The 18,140-nt window shown below is 31.0% G+C and overlaps 1 protein-coding gene across 2 annotated transcripts in view; it reads right to left on the bottom strand.

The window, feature by feature from the left end:
• LOC118202801 (lachesin-like) overlaps positions 1-18,140 on the bottom strand; it is a 653,202-nt gene that overhangs the window by 36,097 nt on the left and 598,965 nt on the right. For both annotated transcript variants that reach the window (XM_085815596.1, XM_085815597.1), the window contains exon 3: positions 13,311-13,518. In XM_085815596.1, the coding sequence (XP_085671722.1) occupies positions 13,311-13,518 (208 nt within the window). The remainder of the gene's footprint in view (positions 1-13,310; positions 13,519-18,140) is intronic.

The following is an 18,140-nucleotide window of genomic DNA, read 5'->3' as shown; positions in this document are numbered from 1 at the left end:
AAGACTTTAAAATACTGAAAACGGATGCCTTGTTCAAGTACAGTTCTCGAGCAAACAGATTGTCTGCGTGAATGTTTTCAGACATTATATTGCGTTTAGTAAAGTAAAATTTTCTTACAAAGATATCTATGAAGGCATCCCACCCAAGGCAAATTATCTTTCTAAACTTTGTTATTACCAATCCCCTATCCTACTATTATCCTAAATGGTGTTATGAATATATAATTGTTAGTCAACTTTATTCATGCGAAAACTAAAAGAAAAGGCAATAATACCATTGCTTCATATAATTAAAAACAGACGATTTCAAAATTGGGAATATTAATGAAACGCAAAGAAATTATTTATCGCATGATCTTTTCTTTTTAATATTTTTTTTTTTAAATTTTGCCATATTAAAATCCTTAGACTTCACATTAAAGCATCTCCTTTACTTCACTTAATTTAAACCATGAAGTAGCACAACGCTTCCAATCTGTACTTCGCAGAGACTTAAGAGATCCGCTTGCACTTTACAGTTGCTCCGCAGCCACTTTTATGAAAATAAAATAAATTAAAATTGATGAAATTAAAGAATAAATATAAAAAAATCTGAAAGGTTTCAGATTTTATATTACGCTCGAAGGAGTGTTTTTTAACATATTGTGTGTTACTTTTATTTATTAAATATCATGTTATTCGCACTTAAACCATAAAATTCAATTCAACAGCAATATCGCAAACTATCTAAAAGAGCATATCTTTAGAATTCCCGATACACAGTCTCATGCGCTGGAGATACAATTTTTCTTTTTTTTTTTTTTCGTACAGTGTTGAAAAATCTGCCTTTTTTCCCGCTGGCCGAATTACTTGTTTTCGCGCAGAAACTGGAATTTTGATTGTAAAAAAATTTCACTTTTTTATTTATTTTAACTGTACTTAGTGTTTTATGTTTTTCTATATCTTTCAATTTTTAATGAAAATAATTCGAATTTTGATGTATTTTTGCCATGCCGCGAAGTGAGAAACTGAATTAATGAGTAGCGCATGCGCATTAGGTAAGCGGCTCTGAAACGTCTGTGGTGGTAATTCTTCAGATGATATAATTTTTGTGCACTCTGAGTTATAAAATGAATGAGATGTAATAAAGTGAATTCTACTGCCAAAGTGTAGCAATGGTAAATAAATATAATGAACTTTAAAGAATACATTTATTCTATCGTGATTTATGCGCTATCAAAGAAATAGATTTAATTTAAAATTCGTTAACTGTTAAGTCGATATGTTTAAATGAATTGCTGGAAAATTGCGTATAATTTAATATTCCGTACAAGGAAATCATGTGATGTAGACATCAGATTTGTTATTGTTGCTCTCATTGATAATCTGTTGCAACACAAATGGTTTCAGTTATTGAACGTTTATTTTATTTATTTATTTATTTATTTATTTATTTTATTTATTTTATTTATTTTTTGATACGGCAAAGTTCTGGGGAAAAAAAAAAAACATGGATATCGGTAGGTATAGGTAGGTGAGTATGAACCGAGATATTATTGTAAATTTCAAAGTTTCTAACATATCTTGTTTGCATGAATATTGTGCTGTTGTTTATCTGTTTACTTCTATTCCTTTACCAGCTATCCCCTCTTCCTCTTACACGCCTTGTAAACACGATTAACTTGTAACGTGCTTGTAACACATAGAATAGTCCTTAGGGGATCAGCCGTAGAAACTGATTCTAAAAAAGGCGCAAGACAAACCGGTTGGGAACAGTTAAGGTAAGGAAGGTTGTAAATTGAAAATCTCTACATTTTGCTCAGAAAGTTTGATTTTTCGTGTCATATTATGAACCTTAGATTTAACAAGTATTAGAATCAAATTGCATTCAGAACTGACCATTCATCAAAATCACAATTTTTGTTTTCAGAATGTACTCTGGAAAAGGAAATTTTTAGATACGGGGATATAAGTGTAATTAACCAGATAAAAGGAACAAAAATATTTTAAAAAGAATGTGCACGAAATTAACTATTTACAAACATTACAAAACGTAAAATAGTAAAAAAAGTTTATTAATGTTATTGTTTTTCTTGGGAAATGCTATTCTTTAGAAAACATAATCTTGAGTAGTCTATTATGGCCTTTTGTGAAACAGAAAAAATAAACTTTGCCATTCCCTGGATTCAAATTCAATGCGTTCCGATGCCATCCCGCGTTATTCAAATTACATCTCAGAGGCGCTTGATAATAGCTGTATGACACGACTCCTGTAATTGCATACAACTGTGAGTGCTCACCGGGTCGGTGTGACTTCGGAATTCCGTTTTATGCTGAATTTGGTAGCCTGTTTGCTTTCGGCGATGTAGCCTCTACCTCATATTCAAATTATATATTTAAATTTCCCTTTTTAGATTTTTATTTTTCAATTCCTCTTTTGGTACCTTTTCCCTTAGCGTTTGATGCTTATTATTTGAGCACGAGCGTATATTTGCATAAGAGCCGCACCACTCGCCTGCGAGACCCACACGCAGCTCGTCAGCCGTGCTATGGCCACCCTTGTGTAACCAGTATATACGAATTTGGGGAAAAGAGAAGAGGTGAAAGAGAAGAAAATGAAAGTTCCTTGCAACCTGTTTATCTTCATTCTTTTATAATAATTAAACACCTGATTTTAATAACAGTTTAATATTGTAGAACTGTTTTTCGCGCAGGTTGCTAATCCCTGGGAAACAATTAGCCAAATTAAACATAAATTTGATATATTTAATATTAATTTATATAATTATAATAATATAATTTGATATATGTAATATTATGTAACATTAAGTGAAAAAACTTCTTGCTTAGAAGATACATGATAACGCACGGTGAATACCGCTAAGATAATTAGAAGAATTTAAATGCATTTTTATGTCATGCGATTAGGAAATTATTGAAACAATATTCAGGCTTTAAAATATATTATTCATTTTTTTAAAATTTTATTTAGAAAATCGTAAATTTAATACAAAGGACTCTCAGAAATGAACTCTTTTTTTTTTTTTTTTAATTATTGTTTGTCTATGTATTTATGTGCTTAGATGGTCATGAGAAACAAACCAAAGGCTAGTTCTTTTTCCTACTATTATAACTTAATTTTAAGCTATCCTCCTATTTTTTAATTTAATGTTGAAATGAATAAAATGTTGCCAATTATAACAGTGGCGGATAGCGTTATATAGCTCAGACGAACAGGAAAGATACATACATAAGTAGGATGAAAGTATTTGCTTCAAACATAATAAAAACTCTGTAAAATATATTAATAAATAATCGTTTGCATTTATAAAACGAAACTTCAATACGAACATGAATAGTACATAATTAAAATTATCAAGGAGATCTTTTTATATTAAACTTCAACATCTTATATTCGTAACCACCATCATCTCCAAATATGCTTCCTGGAAATTAAGAAAATTTCGCCAGAGAACCAGCTTTAAAGAAAGCAAGAGATAAGAAACTATTTTTTCGTACCATTTTTAATGATTAATTTGTAGCACATGTTCAACTCCCCACGAGTGATTAATTTCTCGTTTAAAACCCATTAATTAAAGAATTTGTTTTTCTCCCTGGCGACTGCCCTGCATGTTGTTTCAAGCAAATAAAAATTTTAAAAACCTTACTTGATACAGTGCTCTTTTATGACACAGGCACGTATTAATGACAGCATGCCAAATTAGCTGTGTCTCTAAGAACCATGCATCTCAGATAATTTCCTTTGAATTTCTCAATTTGCAAGCGCGGTTTATTACAAATTGCAGAAAATGATGAACTGCTCGCTGTATTAATTAATAATAAAGGAAGATATAATCTAAGAGATAAAAGAGGAAATGCGTACCATTACCTTAAATAACTGCCTTAATCTTTCCTTTTGTCTGCATTTATCTCTTCGTAATGCTGTGGGAGTAATGATATTCCTCACGAATGAAACTGCATTAAGGGTTATTTTAACAATTATTTTCAATAAATCTGCAGTTACTACATCAGTTTCAAAAGGAAACATTAAATTAAATTGCTAACTAGGAGCAAGAGGAATAAGCGCATTTTATTAAGGAGCTATTTAAGGTAAGCAGCGAAATTCGGAAAAGTAACGTTCTCTATTTATTTTTAGAATATATAAGCTCCGAAACTCTATTAAAATATTTTGTTTATTACCTGATAAGTTGTGAGGTAGAGAAATATGAATAAAATACTAGCTTAAAGGTCAGCACTTTTCTTAGTATTGAACGTTTCAGTATTTCATAGCATTATTGTATCACAAAATACCTTTACAGTTGTCACTACGATTTATGAGAAGGGGATGAAGTTACAAGTGATAGCAAATGCAAATTAAATAAGAAAATCATTGCAAGATCAAATGAGAATAGCAGAATACAATGTAGACGTTTTTGCTTAAAATGAGGAAATATTTTGGCTATATCTTGTCTTTAGTGCCGAATAGATTATTGTCTTTATGTTCGAATGGGAATGCAATTACACAATATTTGTCACATGGTATCAATACTGTAAACCAAGCGATACACTTTTCTTTTTCTTGGAATATAATGCCGAAGCTAGGTTTATTGTTAAATAGAGTCCTACATATCGATGTAGCTCTCTTTAACCTTCTCTGTGATATTATCGTAGGTTGCTGTTGAATTGCATTTGCTATGCTACTTTTAATTGGGCTTAAGCATCATAATCTTAGGATTTAAAACTTCCGTCTCGACTTAAAAGTACAATTTTTTTGTTTGGTTTTGGAGGGAAGGGGCTGTAAATAGCTTTTTAGTTCTTGTAAGGCCAAACAGGTACAGAAACATTTCTCGAGAACATATCTTCTAGCTATGGATTGCTCAGTTTCCTCTTGTGTTTAAATAAATAAACACTGCCCGGTGATGAAATACTACCATGAACACAACCAGTGTACTCGATAATGCAAATCTTTTTTTGATTCGTTCAGCCAAAAATGTATTCCGACGTTTTTATAAATTTCTCCACGTAGAAAATACAATTTCGAGAATTATAATTTCAAGCCTACTTATCATGCTAAAATAAAAAAATATAAAAAAGCTGTACTTATTAAATTTCTTGTTGATAAAACAAATTGTCGTTTCTGACTTGTATGTTTCTGACTTGTATGACTGAACATGTTCCTACTGGGAACATGTTCAAAAAAATACATTTGCATCATTATACCATAAATATTTCTTTTCGCCCAACATTTTATTTGTGACTGCTCTAAAATATGGAGACGTTGAAGTATACTTTATAAATTCTACTTTTTTGAGTCCTGGAATGGGAAATAACCATTCAATTAAAATGATGATTTTGATAAATATAGAAATGATGTAGAAACTCCAATCAAGATATTTACGCTAACCAGAACTCTAAAATACGGGAGCCACCTCTCACAATCTTTCTTTTTTACTTTCAGTTTCATCCCCGAAAGATGATTTGTGAAACTGAAAAGATAAATAAGCAGAACTCTTTTTTTTTTTTTTAGTGCAGTTGCTATCTGCACTATCTATACAAAGCTTTTTTTGAACTGTGAAGGTGTAATTAAATTTCAAATAAAAATAGTGTATAGATATTTTTAATATCATCTCATAAGTCATTTATTAGATTTAAAAAATGAGAAAAGCTGTCAATGAATGCAATGAAGATGTAACACTAATTTTATGTATATGTAAATTTTCTACTCAGAGCTCAGATTACAAAATGCATTTATTAACAGGAAGAATGCACTAAAGACCGTAGAAAACACTTTCAAAGTGGTCTGCTTTTAATATGATTCATATTAAATTGAAATGTCTATTTTTCGGTTTAATTAATGAATAAATATGCGTGGAAAATCTAGAAACACAAATAATTCCAGTATAATCCAGTAAATATGCGAAGAACATTAAGAGATTTTTAACCTCAAAATACTTAAAATAAGCTTAAATTAAAATTATAATAATAAAAATTAAATAAATTTTCAAGCTTTTTTTAGGAAAAAATATATATTTTGTGGGTATAAATCACGTAGACATTCTTTCGTTTAATCTGAAGAAGGCTGAACGTAGTTATGATGTCATACTATTTGAATTCATTTTGTCGACTCACATTAGTCTAAAAGACCGTCACCAGATTTAAATTCACATTGTGGATAATCGATGCTGTTTCCGCTTCATCTCTACTACTTATTTCTTTCACATTTATCTTCTGAACAATTGCATTCAAAAAGTGTTGGTAAAGTTCTATCGCCGCCATCATCATTCGTGTTTTTCTCCACCGAAACATCCACGTTCACTTGAACAATATTTAAAAATAATTTTACATTTGAAATGATTTAAAGAAGATTCGATGTTATTATCACGTTATCAACAAATTATAGTCCTTTATCATTTCAATGATCAGTATTTCAAGATGCGATTTAATTTTAAGCTATTAACTTGATATCGGAACTTAAAAATAAAATTCATTCTCCCATATGTTGTGAGTTTACTCCAAAATTTCCAAACTGTGCATTATGCTTAGAAGATTTTTTTTCTGTAAATATATTTGACTTCTATGACATCCTTGGGTGTGAGCTTTCATACGGAATTTTTTTTATATCCTCTATATTAACTGAAGAAAGATTATTAAAATGGCAGCACTGATGAGTAAAAATCATATACTCCATTAGACTTCCCTGCTACTGAAGAGCATTGAAGGAATAATGGTTCATACCTGCCAAATATGGCAGCTGACTGTTTCAAAGACGATAAAAATGATGATGTAATGATATTTGATATTTTATTTCCAACAGAAATACATTTTTTCCTAAGGCGGTGCACAGATAATTCATTCCCATATAATCAAGAGTCTAGTTTATCCGGTACACATTTAAAGTGATATGATTCATAGCCATTTTACATTATCTTATAAATCCAAAGTTGGAACAATTTATGTAAGAGTATGTATTTTTATGATTTACACACTTCTGAGTAATACGTTTTCAGATGAACTACGGGAAAAAATAAAATTCTTGAACTTATAATTTGATAGAAATGTGTGTTTTCAGTACTTCCGTTCTAAAACAAAAGTACAGAAACTCCTGAGTGAATAAGAGTGCTCTTGAGTACCCTTGTGTAACTCTTAATTACTCAAGTACTCTTATTTAGACTCGAGTATTATTTACTCAAGCGTACTCTTGAGTAAATAAGAGTGCTCTTGACTATTTTGAGTAACTCTTATTTTTAGTTAGACTCAAGTAATCCTTTTTACTCAAAAATACTCTTGAGTAAACAAGAGTACACAAGTCAATTTTAACTAATATAATAATATTTGAATGATCACTTTGTGATACAATGAGAATAAGCCCTTCACTGAATATTAATGTATGTATGTCTTTAATATAAGTAGTTGAGATTTGCTGCTCTGTAACGCAGGTAACTAATATTATTATTTATAAATAAGTGTTTCATATAATAACAATGTGCACAAAATGAACGAAATTTATTATAAGCATCTTAAACTTTCAATTTTTAAGTCTCAGAAAGTAATATATCTAAATAATAATGAATGCTAATAAAATATTAAAATAATAAAATTCATAAACAAATACATCCAACATCATGCGCTAGTTTAATGACATCTGTATGGGGTATTCCACAGGAAATACTCACTTCTGAATTTCTTTGGAAATCGTGACGATAGATAAAAATATCATGTACACTGCGAAAAAAATGGAATAGTTCTATATTTCCCGTTCTAATGCGCCGATTGACAAAATTCAAATTGCGTTTTTCATGTCTCGAAAGCGCGACTTAGGATATATATTAGATTTATATATAGCATTGTTGTAACATAGGTATTTTGACACAAAATCGGACTTTTTCTGAAATAACAAACCAATTTTTCCATATTTCGATTCTACGACTCAAATTATACCTAGATATAAAATTCGGTGCGAAATTTACGGAGAAATTCACAATTTTATATTGGCATATTGTTTTCCAGTTTTCGACAAGAATAATTCGCTTGGCGAACTTCTTAATATGTGACAACCAATTTTCCTTTTCCTTTCATTATGAAAAGGTTTCTGATTCAGAAACATTTTCTTCCCAGAAAGAAGAACCTGTGTCTGGTGGCCTTCGAAATCAATAGAGATTTTATTCAAGGTCTGTGTCAAACGAAGTTTCATATTTATGTACTTTTCAAATATGATTCTGTAGTTAGTATGCAACACATAACGATATATACGAACTTATTCGAGAAAGATAGATTAAATAAATAAAATTTCCAAGATGAGAAGTTTTTTGTTTTGTTTTGTTATTTTTAATTTTATCCTTTAAACCTCAAGCCATGCAAAAGAAATATATGGGAAGAAAGAATCGTACATTGCAAGAGAAATTCAATAAATGTTGCTTCAGCAATGAAGTAGTTTCTTAGCCTATAACCTAATGCATTTCTTATTCATTAAACGATAGTAACAATATTCACTTTTCTATATTATTTTATTTCGGTAGTAGTGCATACCTAAAACAAGAGAAAATTGATAGGATTTTAATATACCAAGTAAGATACAGGACGTTGAATACATGCACTCGAAATATAGCTATCTCAAAAGAAGAATTCAGATTAAAGATTTCGGACATTGAAATTACTTTTTAACTATAATGCACTTTTTTCCTTGCCATAGTTATTAAAGGATATTAGTTATTTCACTCAGTAGCATCTAATGCGAAACAGACTTTTTTATTTATTGGGATAAATTATTAGACTTGTTTTGCAAAACGATTAACCGGAAGTGATACTTCAAAGCTCGTTGCTGACTAAAATATGGGATAAGCTGGAGATCATCAGATTTTTTTAAGTGAATATAATGCATGATGAATTATAATTATATTTTTGAAATTAAAATGAGTAATTAAGAATTTTTAAATAGTTTCCTCAAATTTTCTATTCTTTCTTTAAATGAACACTTGCACTGATAAACGTCAATAAAAAAAATTCAGAGTTTTAAGTTAAAAAAAATTAGCACATTTTTAGATTAAGATTCGAATGACGAAATTTCGCAAAGATTCAGTTTTTTAACCTCTTTTAGAACCTTCACAAGATTTGTAAATTATAATATTTCATATTTATTAAAAAATTCAAAAAATGAAACAAATTAATTACCTTGAAAAACTTCTCAAGAATTTCATGCTCGATGTATTTTATAAAAGTTCCGTTCTTGCAAGTGCAGCATGGAATAATTAATGAAGACACAAATGTTTCGTATATTCAATAATACGGTGTTGAAATTATATTCGTCAACGCGTTGCTTCTAAAATATTAAGCATTAACTTACGACTACTCTCCACTTTCGCTGCCCCATTTGAATACCATACGGCCAATCATTTCGATGCGAGATAAAATGCCATCAATGCGCTTCGATAAATAATGCCTCTTCGATTGTAAACTCTCATGCTATAGCTGATAATGAATGAAGGTATGACTTCCTTTACTCTCCAGATATTCCGAATTATTTGCGGTCGTACTTTGTGGATGTAGCCCATCGCCGAGGGCTGTATTAAGTACTAGCCAAATATGAATGGACACATTGACAAGTCACAACTCAAATCTCGGAGCAGCAGTTAAATTTGGGTCCAATCTAGCCGTAATTATAACGATTAAGCATTCATATTCAAATGTTTGAGAGAACTGCAATGGAATCATATTCAATAAGCCGAAAGAGCTGGCAGAGAACGGAACAGCTCAAACGCTCCTGCTGTCTCTTCGATTTACATGCTAATATCCTTCCACGGCTTAGATAGAAATTTAGTATCCTCGACCTACTAAATCAGGAATAATCCAGTTTGTCCGGCCCCAATCCTTATATGAAGTGTTTAAATAGTCTTCATAACATCCTGGCTATGTGGATCGTCCGCTTAACATTAAATTACAGTTCACGCTGTTTCCTGTTGTAAAATGGCAAATGTTGCTATATATTGTTTCAGGAAGGCAACAACGTACCTAATGCGGTTTTATCATGCTTTCATCCCTTTGTACGAAACAGATGTAAAGCGGATTTCGATTGCAGCCAATTTTTAAAGAAGAAGCTGAAAACATGACGTAGAGATTGTAGAAGTAATAGAAGACAAAAAACAATGAAATTTAATTATATATTTTTTAAGTTTTCATTCATATCAATAACAGTATAATGAAGTCCAAGCGAAAACGTCCTAGGATTTATTTAATTATTAAAATTCAACAATATAGAAATAAAGTTATTATTTTAATTTCTATTATTAAATATTAGTCAAATATAGCAAAAAAAGGATTATAGCATATAATACATTTTAAGTACATTTCCTAAAAGACTGAATAATGTAATATATATTATAAGGTATTTCTCCCGCCTTCTGAGCATGCCTTCGCAGCGTAGTGGTCAGCACGCTGGGAGCGTATTCCAGAGGTTCGTGGTTTGATTCCCGGCGAAAGCGTTGCTCATTTTTCATCTCTCCTGCTTAAAACAATTACCTAATGCCTCTACAGTGGCGCCTGAACTAAAAGGGAGGTTGATGATGATTCTCCACGCTCAGAATTTGGCGAATGGATCCCCTGAAATTCCCAGTCGCCCTTTAAAAGGGGGAGTGTATAAGGTATTTTTCCCACCTTCTTAGCGCGCCTCCATAGTGTAGTGGTCTGCACGCTCGGCGCGTATTTCAGAGGTCCACAGGTTCGATCGGGAAATCTGCCGGTTCGCCGGGGCGAAGGCGTTGTTCATTTTTCATCTGCCCTGCGTCCAAAATATACCTTATATCTCTACAACCTGAGTGTATATTGACTTAGCAATACATATCCTAAGTCGATCTTTCGAAGCATAATAAACCTAAATTTCATCAATCGGCGGCAGCAGAGGGGAAAATTTGTGTCTTTTCTTTTCTTTTTGTGTAGAGTGTACTATAAAATTTTAACAATGCTCTGCCCGAAACATTAAGTTTTTGCTTAATTTCATGAGTGGTTTATTTCGTTAACCTCACTGATCATTGTTGGGCAAAGTTTGAGTTATGTTGTAAAATAAAACAACAAAATAATTTATTGATATAGTCTCGTTTGATCTTCATTTAATATTGTTCGTTTATTATTTAATTTCTATCTTATTGCCAAGTCTCAAAATGGGTTACAATATTAAGTTTGGATTTTTCTTCCTTTTTTTTACTTTTCAATTCGTCTTTTCGCATTCCCATGTAATTTATACCGTAGCGAGTTTCAAGCGTTCGCTTATTCGATTCTTTAGAGAATCGGATGCTTACTAGTACTATGAAAGATATGATTGATTTGATGAATATTATTATTCAGCTTTTGTCTTTACCTGCAGAACAACACATTGTATGAGAGATCAAGTTTGTTTTCCTAAAAAAAAAAAAAAATTAGTCGAGATACATTTGGTCACGTTTTTTCAACAGTAACACTAATTTTTTACACATTATGCGGATAAAAATCATCATGAAAAAAGGAAACAATATGTCGCTACTGTTTCTTAAAATCAATATAATAAATATCGGTTATCATTTGTTACTACTATGTGAATTTTCTTTGAAGGAATGGGCAGAATAAATGGCAGCATTATAACTTGAACGCAAGAAAGGTCCCGATTTTAATCACAAACGGAAAATTATGAAAAGTAGTAATGTCACATAAATAACCGTAACTTTCTAATTTTAGAGGCAGTGCCTTGTAATAAAGCCGATTTTTTTACGGTTACAAACTGGATGGTTACAAAGTTTTTCGCTTTGGGAAGGACTGTAAGAGATCTGCATAAATCGTTAGAACTTTTCCTATTTTAAAAGCATTCTAGTTCTTTCATTACAGTGAAAATTTAAGTTGACATGATCATCGGTCAATGAAAACGTAAAAGTGAACCTATATCTATATCTAATTTATAGCCGGTCAACTCATTTTGTTCCGACATATCTTCACATATTACTATAACAGAGTTAAAATTAAAATATAAAAAACTGCATCTTTTATCACAACTAAAAATTAATAAATTCTAGTTACCCTTACTCGTACGGTTTCAAGAGCTCGAATATTTAAAGCTATAAATCACAAAATCCTGCTTTCAGCTATGCTCCATTTAATTCTTGCGCTCTAACTGATAGAAAATTCAGTCATCAATATGCATGTTGGTTTGGTTCGACGAAGGTTCGTTTTCTTAGGCTAATATTTTGTATTGAGTATTAAAAAAAATTCATTTCATTATTTAGCTTGAAGCTGAGAGGTATTCTAATGAAGATGAAATAAGGCGAAATAAGTAGATGTTACAGAAAAGAATTAACATAAAAGTAACGCATTAGCTGAAACAAATTTAATGAACATAGATTCATGAATGAATGTTATCTCATGAATACACATTTAGTTTACAATTCACAATTTGTATGCATTGGGGTAACTTTTCTCCTTTAATAAAATGCTCATTTACTTCTGAAAAAATGGAATAAATCTTATTTAAAATCAAAGATATAGATGACTCGTTTTTGAACTGTTTTAATATTATTCCTCCCCTACCTCAGTTTGTTAAACGAGATTTCGGCTAAGCGAAGATCAGTTAACTGAGATTTTGCATTGAACAGGTATTCGAGAAAGATTAAAGGTTACATTTTCTTATATATTCGTCCCCGATATGCATTTCCAGTTATAATGCTTCTTAAATTAAGATTTGAGAAAAATATAGAAACTATATTATCCTTAGATCACAGCATCACGCCATTTTAATGTGCTGAAGCTCTTGTTATACTTCAGTCTTGTTGTATGATATACGCGTAACAGTTGCGAAAAATGCAAAATATGTGTGACAGTTACTCTTAATTAAAAATTAATCTTCTTTTCTAGTAGTTTGTTTAGTTTTTTTTTAGAATTCCATTTAGTAAACGGCAAAAATTCAGGATGCTTAGCGTCGTTTGTTTAAAGCTAATTAATTACTTAAAAAAGGCGCGAAAACTTTGCCAACTCAATGATTGCTGTTCCTGTTATCGAGCAAAGAAGCGCAAAATTTCACTTTTGTATAGCAGTAGGAAAAGTACACCTAAGATCCTTCTTTTCAAATTTACATGAAAATAATTTAAATATTTAAATAATGTAATGCATTTTTGAACCAATTTAATAACTACTTAATTCTGGAATAACGCAGAGCCCTTACAAATACGCACATTTTCAAGATAATTTCACATATATGTTTCATATATGTTTCAAGCAAGATAAAATGTGTCACGAATGGAAAATTTTCAATTTTTTTTATTAAGAATCATATGTTTCAATACCAAAAATAAAAATGCTAAGCAAAAAACATTTCTTACCCATAACATCAAGATATCCTGCTTGACTGATCATAGGCTCAGTGTTTATTTGACACATATAATATCCTCTGTCTAAAACACTCACATCTTTGATATGCAAAAACCACTGTCGTTCATTGTTGTTGGTGATTTTTAACCTTCTGTCGCGGCTGATGACGTGAGTTTGGTAGCTCAGAAGAGTTTGTGTGTCAAGCTTAATCCATGCAACCTGTTTAACAAAGATAAATACGATAAAATTAGCGGATTACAGAATTTTCTCTTATCTTAAATAAGACACAATCTCAAATTAATTCGGTACTGCTAAAATTATCGGATTTTAAATGAAAATTGTCAAGGAAAAATTCAAGTGAACTAAATGTAATCATGCTTATATACGTCACACATGTAATTTCTTCTTGGTTTCTGAAACTCTGTTAATCTCCTAATACATACGGCATGTGAGAGTACAGGATTTGTTTTCAATCCTATATGACCAAGAATATTATGAAAGCTAAATCGTAATTTACTTTTGGGTGTCTTACATTTTATTCTATACTTTCCGAATAACGGAACATAATAAAATTAATAAGGAAATAATGTAGAAAATTTAGTGCAGCAATAAAGTACATGTAGCGCTACCCCCACCCGAATTTACTCTGACTCATAGGATGGCGTAAATTTACGTTTCATTTCCTTAAATTTTTGATTGATTTAGAAATATCATCTCATCACTACTTAAATTCACGCAGCTTCTAACAATGAAAGAATAAATCGTTTAATTTACGATTTAATCATTCCCTGTAATGCAACCTGAAAAATGTGCTTTTTGAAGCAATTGCAAAATGCGTATGCAAAACAAAAATCCGACATTATTATCTACCCTTTGTTAGAAACTACAAAATAACTTTGAGAAAGGAAGGTTTTTGAAACCCCATTAAAATACAGTAAATTACGTTTGAAGCTTCCACAAATCTTCTTTTCAACAAATATATTTCTTTTCTGTCCCCTAACGTAAAGATTCAGATATTGAGATGAGAACTTCGACTGTTACCAACCATATGAAAATATTCATCAATAAAAAATTGATATAGAAATTTAGAAAATCTCCGTGCAGTATTCTATAAAGTAAGCTATAAACGTGGTTACAAAGCAGTAAGCTACAAAATCACATTGGCTAATGTTATTGCTACTTATAATGCTCCCATTATCATTTATAATGTCATGTTTTAAAAATAATAATAATGCACGGTAGATATGTTTTTCAAGAATAAATATGAATGTTATGTTAATAAACCTTGTACATATGTCGAAAATTTCCTAATGTGCATTTTGAGATTTAATAAAATAAAAGTACGTATTATAATACGTATTATTATAAGACCGATTAAGAGTATTCTTTTAATATTTAATACAGTTATTAAGTAAAAATACATCATATTCGGATGTATTCTAGAGATGATATTCATATACTATTGCCTAAAGAAGAAAAATGTCATTCATTTGCATTTCAGATGGGCACAGTGCCATCTAATCCACATGGGTGTTCTGGTTAATGCATTGCATTATTATTGTGCTTTTCAAATATTCCAGCATTTTATACTCTCATTCTTCATAAGCTTACAAAATGTACTGTGACATTATAATAATGCATACTTTATAGTTTACATTGAAGTTCTTTTATATCTTTAGGAATTGTTCAGCTGAAATGCGAACAATGTAGGACTATAAAGAAAAGAGGTTTCAGACCCTTTCTTGCATTCACAGTTTGAAATCCCTTTATGCAGAAAATAAAAATGGACCAAAATTATTTCCTCAATTTCTGAATTTTTCGGGACGAATTATTTGGATCCAGCATTGCGCATAAAAAAGAGGACAAATAAAATGAATATTTTAAGTACTGTCATTTAAGTAAATGAAATCTGAATAATGTCAGGAATACGACATAAAAGAACAATCAACTCTCAGAGTTTCGAGAAGCAGTTAAAAGAAACTTTTTTTAAAAATGACGTCACCGTCAAAAGCAGACGCCATTCGTCTTGTTCATTTAATTCCGCATCAAACACTAAAGCCAACCATTAGATTTAGCACACCAAGTTGAAATAATGTAGAATCTTCCAATCTGGTATGAAGATAATGATTCCAGATGAATTCCTTTCCGGCGATATTTCCCCATTTCATACATTTTTTATTTTTTTATTTTTCGCTGGTAGTCATTTCTTTCTTTACTCTTTTTACCTTTCTTTCCCCAAGCCTCCATTAAGATAACGAGCATTCGCTCCAAAGGAATTATCTCTCCCAGTTCGTAATATTATCTCAGAAGTGGTATGGAGCGAGGAATATGTTCGGACAACTTGAGGATACTTGAAAAAGAAGGCATCAACGGCGAGCTATTTTAATTGATCTGGAATAATGCATTCTTTTCACTTATCGGAAAAGCTTAAGAACCGAAAAAAAGCTAAAATTTTAGTTAATGCTACAATTAAAACTCCATTAATAGTCAGTCTCCATAAATTATAGTTTTATCTCTTTGTGTTTGCCCACTCGTTTCATAAATGCAGTTTTCAATTAAGTAAATTATAATAATAAGAAGAGTGAGAGTAAAACAATGATTAGAGAATAAATACAAGTAGCATTATATTAAAAATGATCGTATCTAGGGTATTTATTTGAATGCTGTGGGGTCTTAAATCTTCTGAAGTGCAATGAAAATGTTCATGTGAAATCAATACCAAAGATTTCTTTGCCATTAAAAACCACATGAACCTTTTGCATTAATCATTTACAAAATCATTTAAAAAAAAAGAAATTAGGTTTAAAAATATAACGGATTTTAATTAAGCATATACTAACAAAATTAAATAATACAAAATTAACGTATACTCTCGAGATTATATGTTAGACAATTTTTTTACAAATTTCTTTCAATTACATGATTGATTAAATGTCGAGAATATGCATTATTTTGTCTCTGATTTCGTTTACAATGCTTGATTCAGTTTCCATCCCTGAAAAGTTCTGTCTGGAAAAAGGACGCTTTTAAATGATTCACTATTATATTCAGTTATTTTAAATGTAAAAGCAGGCTTTTACCCTGCGACTTGGATGAAAGAATCTTCATCGCTCAGCGCCAGAACATAAGGTCTGACCGAACCGATTTTGTGACGCATGTTTGCATGCTTCCACCGCGCTGCAAGGGCTCTCTTCTCTCCTGGCCCCCACTGCCACTTCTTATTCGCACGTTGTAAAAAGCGTATGTGTAGTCGAAATCTTCCAATTCCAATTTTTCTGAAAAAAATGATTCCGTAGCTCACGGTGCTATAATATGTAAAACTGATATCTGATAGAACTGCCAGCGATTAATTAATGCCAACGATTAATGCCGAAAAAATAACTTCATTCGTGGAAAGATAATGTCTTCCTAAAGAAGCGTTTCGGCCGGCATTGTCTATAGGTCGCCATGACTGGTGGTGTGAAATTCTTCAGTAATGTCGAGCGACTTCTTCTTGCTTGAAAAAAAATAACATATGGGCTTTAAAGAACGAAATCTTCGACGTAATTTCGCCGCACCTACCTTGTGTCACTTTAATTCATTATGAAGAAAAAATAGGATTTTTCGTCATAATTCATTATGAAGAAGAAATACAATTTTTCTTCATAATTCATTATGAAGAAGAAATAAGATTCTTCAGGATTGCACGTACTGGACTCTGTGATGGTGCGCGGTAAAGAACAGTCACTGTATTGACTGCAAGTATGGTGTAACTATGGAGATCTTATTTGTAATCAATAAATTAGTGAAATTACTTAGTAGGTACTAATAAATAAAATGAGCAAATGTGTAAATCGTATTTATTATATGCTCATGGGTGAAAGTAACTGGCACTATGTAGTTAAGTAAAATTGTTTCGATATTTAACAAATGATAAGTTGTATGAAGGATAATCCCAGTATTTTTAATATTTGGTTTATTGCAGGCACAACGCAATGGGTGTAGATTTTAGTTGAAATTCACTTCCTTACTGGGCACGCTCGGTAATCTTTCTTAAGTCATTATTCTTGGAAATTTGTATCTTATATACCAATTACAATCTTTGTTTCGACATTTGGCCCAACAGAACAACAATAAGCAATCACTGCACAAATTTTCAAAAATATTTTTCTCTTCAGAATTTTTTCAGAAATATCTTTCTTTGTTTCTAAACCAGGGCTTCCCGGCGAGGTCGGTTTGACACTTTAAGGGTCGATAATATTTCAAAGGTTCTCAGTGATGATCATGCGGTCGATAACCGAATATATAGCGGCAGTTGATCGGCATAATCAAGACTTCATTATTTACAAAAACAATTTATTAATAAAACTGATAATTTTGTTAATAAATTCTTTTTGCAATCAATCGATTAATTCTAAACCAGAGCTTCTAAGCAGTCGATGATATTGATGATCAAGGAGTCGATTGGGGGTTCATAGCTGAATATGCACCAAAAATTGATCACCATAATCAAGATTCCATTGATTACAAAATATATTAATAAAACTAATAATTAATTGTTTTTTAATATAAGGGTATCTCATGTAGTAAGAAAGAAATAATACAACATAAACTTAAAGAAAAACTGCGAAAAAATAATTTAATGTATTTCTTATATCAATAATTATTTTAGGATATAATTGTTTTAAGCTGTAAGTGCACTATCAAAAAGCGTTAAACACAGGAAAAAAAGAAAATAGTACTAAAAAGAATACGAAAAACGTAAAATTGTCTCAGAATATATAGATGTGGGATGGCATCGTTCATTATAATCAGATGACGCGACAAGCTGTGAGAATAAATCTTTTACCTTTTTCGATGAT

The sequence above is a fragment of the Stegodyphus dumicola genome, chromosome 4 (genome assembly GCF_044657685.1).
Source record: "Stegodyphus dumicola isolate Sdum_Otavi_A_Nest chromosome 4, ASM4465768v1".
Classification (NCBI taxonomy): domain Eukaryota; kingdom Metazoa; phylum Arthropoda; class Arachnida; order Araneae; family Eresidae; genus Stegodyphus; species Stegodyphus dumicola.
This window is presented reverse-complemented; position numbering and strand designations above follow the sequence as displayed.